At 37.6% G+C, this 17,696-nt stretch overlaps 1 protein-coding gene across 1 annotated transcript in view; it reads right to left on the bottom strand.

Moving 5' to 3' along the window:
* Window positions 1-9,335: 9,335 nt before the first annotated feature.
* The window catches only part of TTC37 (tetratricopeptide repeat domain 37), a 92,954-nt gene continuing 84,593 nt past the window's right edge, over window positions 9,336-17,696 (bottom strand). Inside the window, exons 41-43 of the mRNA XM_039239380.1 lie at window positions 17,162-17,292; window positions 15,347-15,470; window positions 9,336-13,415 (exon numbers count right to left, since the gene is read on the bottom strand). Coding sequence (XP_039095311.1) covers window positions 13,341-13,415; window positions 15,347-15,470; window positions 17,162-17,292 — 330 coding nt within the window. The 3' untranslated portion in view covers window positions 9,336-13,340. The remainder of the gene's footprint in view (window positions 13,416-15,346; window positions 15,471-17,161; window positions 17,293-17,696) is intronic.

The raw sequence follows: 17,696 nt of genomic DNA, 5'->3' as shown, positions 1-17,696 counted from the left end.
TTGAGAAAGTGAAGGAGTTTTTTTTTTACACACATGCCTTTTTATATTTTTATTTGCCTATAAAACAGAGCAAAATGTCCACATATAAGTGAAACGGGACTGGTATAAACATAAAAGAGGGGCAGGAACTTTGGCAAATTGGACCACTTACTCTGTCTATAAAGGAATAGCCACCATGCAGTTCTGGTTCTTTACTAATATGCATACAATCTACTAGTGCCAAAATTTCCTTTTTCAAGAAAAACTAGAAATCTAGTTTTATATGAAGCCATATAAGCATTAGCGTCTAGTTCGAAACAGTTCTTTCACTGGGAGGGAATATTTGTGGGGCAAATACAACTAGCAGGCTATCAAATTGCAACTTCTGATCCAGAGATTCTTGTCTTCTAACAATCCGAATATTTATAGCAAGTCTAACTTATGATTATTTAAATTATTGATTCATTGTACTCAAGATGTATCAGAAATATGAACAAGTAAGAGCTAACGATGCAAAATAAAATATGCCAGTTTCCATGAAAAATCATCCAACATAATTTGATCTAGGTGCATTCAGGAGTGCTTCAAACACATAAACTAGTTTCCTATAAAGTTAAAATATTTCTAATTTTTCTAGACATAAATGTTAAATGTAGAGACTAGCATTAAGCAATAAAATCTTTAAAAGTAAAAATAAGCTATTCATGTCATACACTGCTGAAATAAAGACTGATTGGTTTTTTTTGCTTTTCCTTTTTTTAAAGATTATTTACTTATTTTGACAGAAAGAGGTGAGAGCGCAAACTGCGGAGGGGCAGAGAGAGGGGGAGAGAGAACCCCAAGCAGGCTCCACAATGCCAGCATGGAGCCCAATGCAGGGCACTAGCTCATAAAATCATGACCTGAGCCAAAATCAAGTCAGATGCTTAACCGACTGAGCACCCAGGTGCCCCCAAAGACTAATTTTTAATCAAAGAGCTTTTTGTAAATCTGGTAAGAGGACTCTTGCTTCAGATTTAGTCTCTTGCCTTGGTTTAGGGACAAGTGATAACTTCTCCCCTAAGAAAGTACAAATTTACCTTCCAAATAAATTTTTGACCAACGCCCACCTAATTTTTTAGTTACATGCAACATCTCCATTTATTTTTATTTATTTACACAAAGTATCATGGACTATATTCCAAGGGATTTTCATAGCAGAAGAGTTTAAAATGTAATAACAAGTATCCTTTGCGAACAAGTGCCATGCTAAGACAAAGAGCCAATATCTCAAGTAATAGTAAATAACTCTTATAAGTTGATAAGAAAATAATAATAGTGAACAGGCAAGTTAAAGGAACCATTTTCATATCGCCAAAAATTGAAGCAATTAATAATATTGGTTGGTAAAGCTATTGAGAAGTGTGCACTCCTGTTATTGGTGAGTCTATAAACTGGTACAATGACTAACAGGGCAATTTGGAAACATCCGTTAACATTTTAAAGTGTATTTCTCCTTTGACCCTGAAATTTTACCATTAGAAATTTAAACTACAGAAAATAAAAATCCTTCCAAAATGTGCAAAGATGTATGACCAAGGATGCTCACTACAGCACCATTTGTTAAGTAAAACAAATAAACTGAAAACAACCCAATTAATAGGAATTGTCTGACTAAATTAATGATATCACCAGATAAAAATGCTATCCAACCCTTAAAAAGAACACAAAAAGAGGGGCGCCTGGGTGGTTCAGTGGGTAATGCATCTGACTTTGGATCAGGTCTTGATCTCACAGTTCATGGGTTTGCATACTGTGCTGCCAGCTCAGAGCCTGGAGCCTGCTTCAGATTCTGTGTCTCCCTCTCTCTCTGCCCCTCCTCCACTCACACTATGCCTCTCTCTCTCTCTCTCTCTCTCTCTCTCTCAAGGATAAATTAACATAAAAAAAAGAACACAAAAAGATATCCAAAATTCACTGTTAGGTGAAAAAAGTAAGTTACAAAGCAATATGGATATGATCCCACTTATGTCAAAAAATATTTTTAGGGGCACCTGGGTGACTCGGTTGGGTGTCCAACCCCAGCTCAGGTCATGCTCTCACCATTTGTGGGTTTGGGCCCCACACCAGGCTCTCTGCTGTCAGCCCAGAGCCCAGAACAAGTCCCCTGTTCCCTTCTCTCTGCTCCTACCCTGCTTGGCTCTCTCTCTTTCTCTCAAAAATAAATAAACATTTAAATATATATATATATATATTTAAATATGTTAAACATAGTATGCATACCATATAGTATTCAAAAAATGTAGGAATTTACAACAAACTTAGCCACAGATTATGAACTTTGCTTTCTACATAAGAATTTATTAATGTTTTTACATTATGATAATATTTTTGTTTTCAGTAAAAATATATTTTGAAAACATCCACCACAACAAATACACTACTAGGCTGAAAGAGTAACTCCTTGTAATAAACCAAATAAGTGGTTATAGGAAGGGTTAAATTAAGAATCCAGACAGACCAAGAGCCAGGTCATCTCACTCATATCTATTTTTTACTCTACAGTTTTTTTCCTTGTGAGGAAAAATGCTCTAAATTGAACTTCAAATAATAGCTACTCGGTTACTGTAACTTGATCCTATAATCAAGCCAAAGGGTTTGCAGAATGGATCTCTCTCACTGGTGGTGACAGGGTCGTACTATGTAGAAATGAATGCAATGCAAGAGGGTAGGAGTGGAATCAAAGGGTTCCAGTATTCTTGCTTGAAATCCCAAGGTTTGCATAGACGCTAGATAACCTGAGAGCTATGCCTAGTGAGAAGGCGGATCCAGGTTTTGTAGGACCTAAAGCTTACACAGTTTTGACTTATTGTTAATGCCCTGTTCCGATGAATTGGCACAGAAGGCTGTAGGGATATTCCTGAAGACGGCTACCTCAGAACAGCCACAACTTACCTCCCTCTAGAAATGACTATGAATAACAGAAACATATCCCTCTAACCTGAATGTATCCCCAACTCAACTTCTCTTTTGCTGGATCCAAAGATGCCCATAGCTCCTCCTGGGGTATCTGACATCAGTGGAAGGGGGGAGTTGAGATGATGATATTAATAAATGGGCTTATTGTAGTTAAAATGTCTCACTTCTGCAAATTTTACCACAACCTTGTAAACAGATTGTTAGGGCTAAGTAAGGGAGTGGTCCTGGAGCTTAAGAGCCGTAGTTTTTCCATAAATTCACCTCTCCTCAGGGGACCAGTGGAGCCCTGGGCCGCCTTTCCTTTGCATTTATTTGGTCATGGACCCACGGAGAGGACAAGTATGAACAATCCCCCTAGTGAGCCTCAGTATACACTTGATTGCTACCAAGCAGCAACACTTAATCCCTTGGGAAATGTCAGACTTCTCTCCCACAAAGACAGGAGAAGGTTTGAACATCACAGAATCTGCAATCCAGACACCCTGTGGACTTGGGGCATATGTTAAATGATCTCTGAGAGCTCTCAATTGAGGCACAAAAACCACCTAGACAGGTTTGGATAGTCCACAGGTCACACTGCCTCCCAGTGCTTCCCGCCATTTCCTTCCTCTTGTGAAAACCTGCTTTTAGGGGTTAAAATCATATGAAATTATTTACCCTGAGGACTCAAAAGTAATATTCCAAGGATTTTGCTTTCCTGCTGAAGATGAAGGACAAACGCCTCACCTTATGCTACACGGGTAAGCCGCTTCTCAGCCCCATGGTGGGGTGGAGTGCTCACCACCCCAGAGTTCATAGGACATTAGCAGCTTCCCTATCATTTACAGAAACTTACCAAATGTCTGCTCACTTCTATCAGTATCACCCATGATAGCAGCAGGTAACACCCCAAAACACTGAGGGAAAACTTCATCTATAAGGTATACATGTGCATATGTATCTGTGTTTTTACCTTTGGAAGGGGATCTCCAAACCCATGTGAGATGTTACTTTTTCCATCTTTGCAGCTTCCATTCATTGACGTGCTAGGCACTAGTGATAACATGTTGAGGAAAACTAAACAAGGATCCTGCATCTAAGGGAACTTACAGTCTAGTGGAAAAGACCAATAATTAAACTTACAAATACATGGGCAAGGAAAGGGTGCAATGGAGCACCTGAAAGAGGCATTTAGGAAAACCTGGAGAATCAGGCAGAGGGATCTTCCAGAAAAAAGAGAGAGAGAGAGAGAGAGAGAGAGAGAGACAGCGTGAGCAGGGGAGGGTCAGAGAGAGAGGGAGTCACAGACTGAAACAGGCTCCAGGCTCTGAGCTGGCAGTCAGCACAGAGCCTGACGCGGGGCTCGAACCCACGAACCGCGAGATCGTGACCTAAGCGAAAGTCGGACGCTTAACCGACTAAGCCACCCAGGCGCCCCCAGAAGAAAGGATATCTAAACCGAGCCCTCTGCAGTCTAAGCAGACATTAGTCTAGGGAAAGGGGCATGGTTGGTAGAGACGGGGGATCGGGAGATAGAGCAGCCTGGGCACAGGCCCAGAGGCCAAGAGAACAGAAGACATGAGAGGAACTTGCAGGACACAGCATATGTGGTGGGAGGTGGGAGGGAAGATCTGAGGATGTAAATAATGAAAAGGAAGGCTGGAGAGGCTAGGGGGACGTAGGGTGTCTCATCACAGAGGACTTTATAACTCATGTTGAGGAACTTGGGCTTTATCTTCAGGGCCCAGAGTGGCTTTGAAGGATTTTAAATGCTTTTTTAAAAAAGTTATTTACTTATTTTGAGAGAAAGAGCATATGAGCAGGGGAGAGACAGAGAGAGAGGGAGAGAAAATCCCAAGCAGGCTCCGCACTGTCAGCACAGAGCCCGATGTGGGGCCAAACTCATGAACAATGAAATCCTGATTTGAGCTGAAATGAGTCGGAAGCTCAACCAACTGAGTCACCCAGGAGCCCCTGAAGGATTTTAAATAGGCAAGTGACTTTATCAGATTTGCATTTTAGAGATCCCTCTGGAGATAGTGTGGAGAATAGATAATAGACAGTGTGGAAAAGCAAATTTGGATGAGAAAGGGGGAGAAGGGGGGAGATAATGGAGAAGAGGGGAGATAATTAGCTTAGTTTTAAACTAATTGACTTTGAAGTATCTACAGGATGTCCAGGTGGAGGTATCCAGTGGTGAGTGAGAGAGATGACCTGGAGAATGAGAAAGATCTAAACTGTGAAGATTTGGCATGGAAATAGTAATTGGACTTCACAGGTAAGGAAGGAAGAGATAGCCTGGGGTGGGAGTGGAGGACATGAAGAGACCAGGGGAAATCCTTGAGGACACCTAACACTGAGGGGACAGGTGAATATCTGAAGACAGTGACAGCAAAGTAGGAGGAGTATCGTCTTTTGCAGATTTCAGTCTTCTCTGTGAGTTCCTGCAAGCAGATGGTGTCAACTCCGAGTTCTTCCAGTAATGCTTTCGGACAAAGCGTTAGATCCCCATCTATTGAAGAGGATGCTGTCCAAAGGTGGGTACATTACATAATTCAGTAGGAAAACAGTTGTAAATGCTTTCCTGACTACCCTTCCAGTCATAAAATAAATGCATTGCATCTTCTCAGATGCAGAGAGGGTGATAAGGCCTCCCAGAGAGGCAGGATTGTTGTCAGGGAAAATATTGGACTGTTTTGGCTCCTACCCAGTTTGGCATTTTCATCTCCAGGAATTAGTCACACTCAGTTTTGGCAAAGATGTTATTTCAGATCTTTCCCTTAATATACAGTCATGACATTTTCTAACTTTATAGACTACGTTTTCCATAAACCCATTCTTTGTTTCTACAACTTCATTTTCAGAAGGCATTTACACATGTGATAAATGTTGTGGGTAAAAAACGACTGATGGGTTCAGCAGTGTGTCAGAAACCAGGTCCTCTTTGATAGTCCCAAAGACACAAACTGAGAAAACAGAAAAATAATCCAAACATCGACACTAAGTCTTGATGGGTTTTGAGGTTTGACAGACCTTACTTTAAAACCAGAGTCCCACCAGTCACTCTCCGTGTGACTTTGAATATGTTCTCTAACTTTGGAGTCTTAGTTTCCTCACTTAAAATGAGGATAATACTACACTTACCTCGTAGGTTATTCGAAGAATTAGAAAAACATTTGTTGAGCTATTACCAGTTATCAGAGACTTCTCTAAGCACTTTCCCTGGATTAATTCATTTAGTTCTCCAAAGAGAAGTCTATTATTAAGACACTGAGAGATGAGATAATTTTTGTGAGGTTATACCATTCATAAGAGGTACAGCCAGAATTTGAACTCATTAGTCCAGAGAAGAGCTCTTAAACATTCTATTGTATTGTTTCTCTATATGTAGGCCATCTAATATGGTACTGGATACATAATAGGTGCTGCACTTAATAAATGGTATCAGTTACTAATAATAAACAGAGCTTTTGATTTTGATGGGAATGACAAGTTCCATGGTACTCTTTCATCCAACTCTGATTCAGACTAGTATCTAAAAATACTTGAGTATATAAAGGTCTTTAACACTATGTGTGAGAACAAATACCTTGGCTTGCAATAATTCTAGCAATGGACCAAAGCAGAAAGAAGTACAAAATACAGATTTCTCCTGGAACAAAATTATAATGAGGAAGTATTTCTCTGCTTTAAAAGCACTTCTTTCTCTGGTCTCTGGGGAGGGCAGCTAACATAATGAAGAAACATTATGGACATTGACTGGAGGCAGTTAAGGTTCTGATGCCAACATCCAGTGAAGTAGATTTCCTCTGTAAGTTCTGGCCACCAAAGCCTACCCAGGAGCCATTAATGTCAGGTAAGTCATTAGTATCCAACTGCCAGATATTTCTCCAAAAGAGTAATGCACTGCTTTCACAAGGGAGATATTCAGGGATGGACTTCAGGTGGGTGGGGCCCAGATGGACACATGTGAATGGGGGTGGACAAACCTACTTCTGAAACTCAGAACAACTCCATATTGAGGAAGCTATCTAGACCTTATGCCTAAATTCCATTGCTGAGCACAGAAAGCCTTTTACGTATTCACAAAAACAACACAAAACCCTCAAAAAGGAACAAAAACACACCTAGGAGCTTTTATCAACCACCTCCTCTGCAGGGATTAGTTGGTAAGTAAAAGAAGGTCTTTAAAAACTAGTAAGTTCTAGGTAACTAAGACATGAGAAAGTTGATGGGAGAGAGATTAACACCAAAGAAAAAACCAAGTTTCGGTACTTGCGATGTTATCAAGGACTAACTGAAGCAATTAGCTCACTGTGGCCTCAGTATCTATTACATTCAAAATCTAACAAGGGCTGAACACTCCTTATCATTGCATAGGTTTAAATTTGCGAATAAAGGTGAGGGAAAAATAAATTTGCCAAGTTAGTCTTTTGCAGGAGGTTCCTTCCAAGGTTCTTTCTAGAATTCAGATAGTGGCACTAGGTAAATGACAGCATTAGAATGCAACCTGGTAGGATAACTGCATCAGTCCCAAAGACACTTACCTCAACTCCTTCACATTTCTTTGAGGTGTCCCCAATTATTTTTTCAAATATAATTTATTGTCAAGTTGGCTAACATACAGTGTGTAAAGTGTGCTCTTGGTTTTGGGGGGAGGCTCCCATGATTCATTGCTTACATACAACACCCAGTGCTCATTCCAACAAGTGCCCTCCTCAATGCCCATCACCCATTTTCCCCTCTCCCCCGAGGTGGCACCAATTATTAACAAATTAGACAATAGTATTGGAGTTGATCTTGGGGGACTGATTCTATTTGCTTAAAAATATAAAGAAAAGCTGAGCTTTCTTCTTCTTCCTTTTTTGTCTGTAAAATGAGTATAGTATCTACTATTTAAAAAAATGAGGTGAGAATTAAATGAGATAATAATGGTGTAAAGAACTTGGCACATCATTTAATCTATCCCTGCCTGTAAGTCCTTGGTTGCTGAAGCCCTGGTGGGTAATGATTACCCCCTCAGAAGCACAGAACGCGCCTCAGCTGAAGCTAAGAGTGCCAAGATGCTCTGTAATGCTGGATCTTATTTCGCTTTGTTAGAAGCTATGTGACTTGCATAAAATCTTATTGCTGCCTACATATTTCCTCATGTTCACGAAGTACTCACCATTGCTTACTGTAATTCTGGTTCTAGTGAGTTAATAAATTATCCTGAGCCTCGTCCTTGGACAGAGAAGCCTTCCAATCATATATAAACAGCACTTGTTCTGAGGCACTCAAGGGCTAGCCTCGGGCAATTTGGAAGTAAAATACTGAAGCCGCTTATGACAATATAAATTTGCCTTCTCAGCAGTGTATCTTCTAATTTCCTTCTTTGCCCACAAAAAATCTTCTGTTCCATCTGGTTTTTCTCTTGTGTTCAAAGATACATAACTCCATCTGCAAAGATAGAACCTGTAACCACCTTTTTTTCCATACCACCTGACTTTTTAGGCTGATTTCCAAACTTCTGAAGCCAGCAAATAATCCTTTTGTAAAAACTATCTGTCCACTATTTCTTGCTCTATTAAACAGAACAATTAAGATTGGGACTTTTAAACTAGTATATAGTGGTTTCCCCCCTAAATTCCTGTCTGATATTAAACTATGTGGCATATTTTCTCCATAGAGAAAGCATATGATCAGAGAGGAAATGGCATTTAAAAAGGCAGGGCCTTAGAAACTCAAGTTAATTAAGCCACCTGGGAGTCAGATAATCAAACAATGTGTTTATTTTATTTAATGTGGGTGCTCTTTCTGTATGAAATATAAGTATTTGGTATGTAGAAGGCACATGTAATTACATTCAACCATTAATGGATGCTGGCTCCCATTAAAACATTCTCCGCATCCTCCTGAGTGTAGGTTTGCTTTCCAGCTCAGTCTTCCTACCTAAAACTGATTGATTACCTACTGTTTTACAGCAGAGGCCTCCTTGGAAGGGTACCACCCTATGATTTGGAAGCACAAGAGGAGCCCCCTGTTTAGTGGAAATCAGGGTTGCTGTTTCACAGTGCTGCACCAAGCAATTTATGTCAGTATTTTTGCTCCAGTGCATTTTGGACCTAGTAAACTTTGGTGACCTTAGAACAAGAGAATGCTGCCATTAGAAATCTAGCTCAAGACCCTGACTTTACAAATTTACATAAAAATTAAAGGTCAAGACATAAGTTTACCAGTTGCATACCTATTCGGTAGTGAAACCCAGATTGAAATGCACCACTGAGGTTTTGCAAGTATAATTTAATGCAGTTCTTTTAAAGAGAATGAGAGTGAAGTACCTGATCCGCTATGTTGGTGATACTGTGCTCTAAGCAGCATGCTGAGTGAGAATAGTTCAGCAGCTATTATAGAAATAAACAGCCACACATTCTTAAGAATCGAATTCTTATGACATTTATATTTTCACAGTAACCATTTTTAATAACTCATCATCTTTATCTGATGACCTCTTTTATGACAACAACTAAGATGGTAATCCCCAATTTCAGTGACCTAGTAAAATTCAGATTCAAAGGAATGCAAATTCATTTTAACAATAAACACAGTGGGGAATGCACTAATTTTCTATGCTGCCATCACAAATTACCACAAACTTAGTGGCTTAAAAACAACATAAATTTATTTCCTTACAGTTCTGTAAGGCAGATGTCCAACACGGGTCTCAGGAGGTTACAATCGAGACACCAGAAGGGCTGCATCCCTTTCTGGGAACTCCACTGGAGAATATTTCCTTGCTTTTCCAGTTTGTAGAGCCTGCCCATTAGTCCATGGCTGTCCCACCTTCCTCCATCGTCAAAGCCAGCAATATTAAAGCTCTGACCTTCCATTGTCACTTTATTAAAAGCTCTCCACTTTTAAGGACTTCTGTGAGTAAACTGGGTTCACTCAATAATCCAGGATAATCTCTCTGTCTCAGGGTCTATCCCCTCAAGCACACTTGCATAGCTCCTTTACCACATATACACAAGTTCTGGTGATTAGGGCATGATACCTTCGGGGACCATTATTCTGCCTACCACATAAGCAGAAATAGCAAGATAAACATTTTTTTTATTATGCATCTTCTCTTCAGAAGAAAATTATATAATTTAAATGTTTTTATAATAGGTACTATATACAGGGCAAGTATGTAGCCCAAATGAAACTTGGTACTGATTCAAACTCAGGAGAGATCATGGCATGCAAATTATTTCAACACTGGAGTGATGTCATATGAAACCCAACCTCTTTTTCATGAGATACTCCAATTTTAATTATCCCTTTCCCGGCATCATTTCCCTTCACCAAAAGAAACAGGTATTTTCAATTCTAAGTCCAAAACAGATGAAAAAAGGATTTCAAATGTTTTATAACAGCTGACCCTATTCTTAAGTTTTTCCAAAGCATTTTGAGGCCTAAATATAATTTAGCATTTATTTCAAAAATTATATTTGTATAGGGTATTTTTAAGGTACATTAGAATTTAAAACACTGCTATCCAAAAAGTTCCTAATCAACCAAAAGAGGAAAAACCTATTATTATATAGCAAAGGGACAGCTAGACACACTGAGTGGGCTTTCAGTGCAATAGGTCTTAAGTGACTCTATTTTATAAGTATAACCTCTAAATAACTTTTCTGTATAAAAAGTCTTCAAAAATACATATGTGGGAAGATTGTTATAGTTGTATCTGATACACAAATATATTTTTCTAATGTAAAACACAAAATAAAATAAAAAGGCCTCTCCTGCAAATTGACAGTTTATAATGGACACCTTACAATAAGCAGCATGGGAGTCTGAGAAGCTTTCTATCCATTAGCAACTGAAGTGGAAGAAAACCTGTAGAGAGATAAGGGTCAACTTTGCCAAAACAGTTTCCATGTGTTTTAAAGTCTGTAAAAATGGAAAGGGATCTGCAAGCCCTTCTCACTCATACATTAAATATGCTTCATTTTTGTGTTCCTATAAAATGTCCCCAAAACAAGTATCATTCTATGAAGCAACCAAACATGTATTATTTCATATTGATATATTACATATCAGTAATGTTGCCTAATGTTCATCTAATGTTTCACACTAGTTTAGATAACCTTGTCTTCTAAGTCCCTGTCCAATTCTTTTCTGTGTAGATTCCTATATTAAAGGAAGTTTGTCAACTCATTTTGTAAAGTGAAGAAAGAGTACAGTATTTTAAATTAAAGCTGTTTTTCTTTTTTATCCTGACTAGAAATTGATGCAAGGGACATTTCTAGAAATATGACAAGTGATCTCAAAGAGACTGTGTTCTGAAAGTTTACTTATAAGCCAAAATATATTTTTTCCACAGAAAATGATTCCCAGATGCCAAGCTAGCCTATAGACATCAAATTAATCAATAGACAAATGGTGGATAAAAATCAGCAGAAAATGTACTATAATTCTCAAATAATGAAACAACATGAATGCTAAATATTGACCCTGCAGGAAATAACTTTTTATGTAATTTCTCTAAACTTACATATAAAATGAATTTAAGGTTCCTAGAATCTGTTAACACTGATTCTATTTCAGGATTTATTTGCTTTAAGCATGCTGTTTAGCACTATTCTCCTTTACTTACTAAGATTACATGACAATATTTAAAACAGCATAGGTCTGGTATGAAGTAAGCACTATAAAAATCATATATTATTTGAGCCTCATGATAACCAGGCAGCAACCTGAAGAGAAGGTAACAAAAGAGAGGATGTGTATCCATCCATGCAAAAAGAATTACCTGAGATGGTATTAACTATCATGTTTTCAAACCTTCCTTGCTAGAAAAACCTGTGTCTGAGGTCCCTGGAGGTCAAAACTAGGCAATTTAGTCAAAAGGTCACAGGCCTGGAGGAAAGGCTAACCAAAACCACCCTGTAGATGAAGGTAACCTTGTGAAGCAAGTGACACCTCAGAAAGCAGATGGAATACAAGAACTGACTTGAAGCATTTAAGTAGATGGATCCAGCCCATTCTGCAGTAAGGGCCAAAAGGCCTTCCAGAGGAAGCAGGAGGGCATGGGCACCAGAGACCATCTCATGCTCATCTCTTGCTAAGTCTATGGGCCAGGCTGTTAAAAACAACGAATCATAAGCTGTTAGGATAAGGAAGAGATGGGCAGAGAATGGCAAGTGCTTGATCCTATTAACGAAAAAAAGTACAGGGAAGAATTATCATCGGACTCATCCAGTGGTTTGCAAACCTGAATGAACATTAGAATCTCTGAGCCATGCCTTTACAATGCAGAGTCCTAGGCCCTTCTCCTTAAAGATTCTGACTGCATACATATGAATGATGATAATACTTGGCCAAATTTGTGAATTCATCAAATTATAGTCAGATCAATAGATTAGATTAACCTCTGGAGTAAAATTTACTTACAGAATTTTGCCAATTTATATTATCTCACAAAATAACACACAAAGCGGATTTAAAAACTACGCCCATAAATTGTACAACCACACATTTGCATACAACAAATAATATATGTAAATGTCTGAAAACATTTTTTAAAACCATAAATGCAAAGTAAGCAACATACAGCTTCTTTAGATATATAAAAGGTTTTCTAAAAAAAATAGATAAATGTGCTTTCAAGTTTTAAAATTTGGAACTTAGAAAGTATATCTGATATTAATACTATAAATAAAATAAGACACTATATTTTTTATTTCAGAAAGTTCAAGTCTTTTCATAATTGAAGGAACTGCATAATCGATTAAACATTGTCAGCACAGTTTCCAAAATTTTGCATTAATTTTTTTAACGCAGCCATACACCTGAGCGCTCTGAATTATACAAACATATCCACTGGCAGTCTAGGACTCACCAACATTTACATTATGCTTCTTCAACAGAATCTGAGATGAGCCACTAGTAAAATAGGCTATAAGATTATTTAGATAGGATGATGAGTTGGTCTGTTGAACTCTAGAAGTCATAGAAGGAATTACATCTTTGAATTTACTTTTTACCAAATAAAATTCAGCGTTGTGCTAATCTGCCTTTGCATATTACTTGGAAAATGGCTATTAAGGCTTTACTGTAGAGGGGCACAAAAAGTATCCTACTGTGCACAACGCAAGATGGAGAAAAAAATGGTTTACAAAATACTGATGAACACCTAAGGGAATCCTGTTTTTTCCTTTCATTATGGACTTCTCGAAATCAAAGAGATATTTTTCAAATTAAAGTTACATTAAGAGTTTTTGGAAAATTAAATCCCGAGCTTAAGAACTTAAAATCTTTAGATTTAAAATAGGAATGAATGATTATAACTATGTTTGTTTGTTTTTTAAATGTTGCTTTGGGGATAAGTCTTGATTCAGTGATTTATACTTTCTAATAGCTGCTTCTTTGTTGGTTTACTATAAAATAATTCATTGTTACTGTGAGGACAATTTCTGATTCAATTCCAACGCTCTTGTATCTCCATGAGTTTTGGCATTGTTTACCAGCACCTAAGGGAAATCACATACAGGAACATTAGTATTTTGTTTATTAACAGTAACTGTAATTAAATCCATAGAAGCCAAGTATGCCAAAAGGCAGCAGGTAACATCAAACAGCACAAGAAAAAGTGACTATGTGCAATCTTTCCAGTCATTTTTGCTGAAATAAAATGTTCAGCCAAAGCCAACATCAAAGATAAGCACAATTTATTCAAATGCTCAATTAGTAAAGATGTAATATTATGAATGTTACCATCATCAGCACTGTATAAAATTGAAGGTTTCATTCGTGGCTTTGTTTACAATGCTGTCATCTCTAAACCCTTTCCCAAAAAAAACCATTTTATACACAGAACTGTGCAAGTGACACTCCTCTCCTTTAAAACCACAAGCTTAGAATTGAGATTCTAGATTCTAGGCTCTATCAAGAAACTTTGCAAGGTTTTCACCAATTCCACAAACTCAAAGATTTAATTTTGGTTGTTCATTTGACTACTAAAACTTTTGGTTGTTCCATGTTCAAACACTGCGAAGGGTCTGAGATTTTGATCTATTTGCAAGCTAACAAGTTAGCCTTGGATAGTGCCAAAAGATGCGACTCTCTTGGGTCAGAGACAATGTTTTTAATCACTCGCGATACAATAAATCGCATGAGCATCAAGACGTTTACATTTGTTTCCCTTGGCTCCTAAGACTCACAAGGGTGATACGTAGGGACGTATATAGTTTCCCACATACATTCAGGATCACATTTAAAAAAATGAACTCTGAACCTAGAAGACTTGAATCTTATATTTTTTGTTATTTTTTTAAAATGTTTATTTATTTATTTTGAGAGAGACAGAAAGAACGTGAGCAGGGGAGAGGCATAAAGACAGGGAAGGAGGGAGAGAATCCCAAGCAGGCTCCACGCAGAGCCCAACGTTGGGCTCAGTCTCATGACTGTGAGATCATGACCTGAGCCAAAATCAACAGTCAGATGCTTAACTGACTGAGCCACCCACACATCCTGAGACCTGAATCTTTTATAATGGGCAATAAATAGACATACCTTTTGGTTTGGAGGAAGACACTTATGTCGGTCTCCCAAGGCTTGAAAAGATGGTCTGGAACAAAGAGCAGTCAGACCATCTGCTCACGGGATGTTTAGAAATGCAAGAACAGCATGGAGAAGTGTCTTCCAGCATTCATAAAAGTTCTACCTTTTTGGTTTGCAATAGGATAATTATAATGTCTTTCTCCAAGCATTGTTTTTATTAATATTTCTTTGATATTATAAGTTTCATTGACAGGCAAACAGTATTTCATATGTTGTAAGTATTTAAAAAGTTTCTCATTTACATTCATTTTATTTTAAAAATTAGAGGCTCAAGTTATGAGAAAACAATGTATGTGTTTTATATACTTTCTAAAAAGAATTTTAGATATACAAACAATTATGTTTATATATTTAGATACCAGAGCCATCATCCCATGAGGAGTAGAAACTGTCACATGCATCTTAAAGACAAGAAGTATAAATAATATTTCAAAGATAATATGAAGATCCCATTAAATTATGCTACTTCCAACCCTATCTTATTTATTTGCCTCCAGTGCAATGCTTATAAAAAACACCACAGCCAGCATCTAGCACCTTCATCAATACTTTCTTATTCTGCATGGTACATTAGGAGTACATGGTACTATTGGGAGTATCTATTAGGAGTATTAAATCAGTGGTTCTCAATGAGGGGCAATTACCAGTATCATCGGGTATGTCTAAAGATATTTTTGGTTGTCACAAGTTGGGTAAAGGAAGGAAGAAAGACCTACTGGCATCTAGTGTTTAGGGTGGTTAGGATGTTGCTCGACAGCCTACAATGCGCAGGACAGGACCCCTCACCCCTCCTCCAACAAAGGCCCAAAATGAAATATTGTGAATAAAATTAATGCCTTACATCAATAAGCTCGTAGTCATTTTTGGCATGTAAGTGTCTCAGCAGGTACCAACGTGCAGTTGATACAATAGACTTAGGATATCCAGGTTGATACACCACTCTTTCCAAAAGCCGCCGTGTCTCTCTGAAAAAGAGACTTACATTTAGTTCAAAGCATTTAAATTAATACAAGATATTTTATTTACTAGTCTCACACATATTATCTCTCTCATTCTTTTGCCCACATGGTGCTGATTACTTCATGATTTTTTTTTCATAGAATAAAGGTAATAATAATGGCTAACATTTTTTAGTGTTTATTATATGTTGGGTACTATGCTAAATGTTTTACACATGTGGTCACATTTAATATATGCAACCTTGTAAGGTTAGGTTGTTGTTACTATTCCCATTTTGCATATAAGTAAATTAAGGTTCATTTCAAATCAAAATAGGTTCCTATTTTATAAGCACTTCTGAGTGCTCTACCTCTAATTTTTTTTGAAAACAGACTGGAAACAAATAAATCCATAAGTAATACAAAGATAATTTACACTAAGTTCAAGGTGTATTATATCAGGCTTTTTAGTGTATGCTTTAAAGGACATGTACAATACGTGAACATATGTAATAGAACAGGCTGATTCACAATTGTGTTCTAAGTTTTTCTTTCCTAATTTACTAACATCTAAGACTCCAAAGCCTTCCAAACTTGTAGAAACAACACAAATTATAACTTCAGAAGTTCTGAATAGGGGGATCTTATAAGCAGCAATTGGTTTGAAGCAGAAACTAAACAACTTATCTTGAAGATGCTTCTACATAGAAATCACAATAAGCCCACTGTTTTTTCTTTGACTCTATGTTGATTTGGGCTGATTTTTGGTGGTGATCACATTGTGGGATATGCTAACAGATTACAGGCAGGTGGAGGCTAAGGCCTTAAGTTCATCTATCTCGAGCTTCAGCAGAAAGAGTTGATGAGGAAGTGTAAATTATAGCCTAAAACATTTCTTGGTGAAATTGCCATACAAAAAAAAAGATGACCAAAAGTAAACAAATCATAAATGGTGCTGGAACTGGTGATTAGCCTTTAGTCTTAATTCTTCCTTCACTCCTATTTTGGGATGTTGATGTGACACATATTTATATGTATTATGCTCTCTGTCTTCACTACCTATCCTGTGCCAGTAACGTATGCTCCTAAACTACTGTCTTACCTACAGTTGCTTTGCATTATGGGTGATGTCCATTAGAGTCAGATATCATTCTCACAATTTCAAAATATTCTTTTATTTCATTCATATGACTTTTAAGTAGTTTTCTTCAAATTTATTTCTGATCCCATCCACACCCTCCAATAAAATAATCACTAAAATTATTACATTTTTATCTCAGAAACTTTGGGTTTTTCTAAGATATAAGAACCACATTATTTATAACATGTCTCTATCTTTTCAATATTCATTAGTTTTTCATAGCTTATTGCCTTGCATGAACTTAGGACAATCTAGCTTTGAACTTGGGTCTTTTTGGCTTCTAGAATCCACAATGCAATGTTGCTGTATCTTAAGACAGCCAAACTCCCAGCCTATCTTTACTTGAAATGCTGTCATGCCCAGACTCTCATATTCTATGAACCAAACTATTTTTTGTAAAAGAAATGTAAGACTTCACTTTCTTCTTTATTTGGTTACTAGAACAGCTTTTCCAAAGTAGTAACGAATATATGAATAACACCAAGTTTGTTAGACTAACTTTAAATCTGTTTCCTAGAAGGACTGAAAGAGAAAAAGTATTTCCAAGAAAAAAAAAGGGAACAAAGATCTTTCATACCTTGCTCCCATTTTGCGGTTGAATTGTAACAAAGCTTGTAAAAATACAGCCAATGGACAAAAGCAAAGTTTCAAGGCCTCAGTTGTTGCTTCTTGAACCAAAGATGACCAGTGATCACTGGCAATATTAGCCTGTAAAAACATAAGACACATATTCAGTCAAAGCTTTCTTCAAGATGTTTACCTTAAAAGGATGCAATTCAACTCTCATATATTGAATGCCTACTTGTCCAAGTCACCATGTAAATGCTACAGCGACCATGATTCTACAAAATGATTAAGATCTGATTTCTGTCCTTAAATAGCTTCAGAACAGGGCAGACTTTATTCCTTCAGAATAAAGGAAGGTTTCAAAGGGGAGACACCACTTAAAATACACTAAAATATTTATTAAAAGAGGGGCGCCTGGGTGGCTTAGTCGGTTGAGCGTCCGACTTTCGCTTAGGTCATGATCTCGCGGTTCGTGGGTTCGAGCCCCGCGTCGGGCTCTGTGCTGACTGCCAGCTCAGAGCCTGGAGCCTGTTTCAGTCTGTGAC

This window comes from Hyaena hyaena, unplaced genomic scaffold (assembly GCF_003009895.1).
Source record: "Hyaena hyaena isolate Hyena2069 unplaced genomic scaffold, ASM300989v1 scaffold_156, whole genome shotgun sequence".
Taxonomy (NCBI): Eukaryota; Metazoa; Chordata; class Mammalia; order Carnivora; family Hyaenidae; genus Hyaena; species Hyaena hyaena.
The sequence above is the reverse complement of the archived record's forward strand: the minus strand, read 5'-3'. Positions and strand labels throughout refer to the sequence as shown.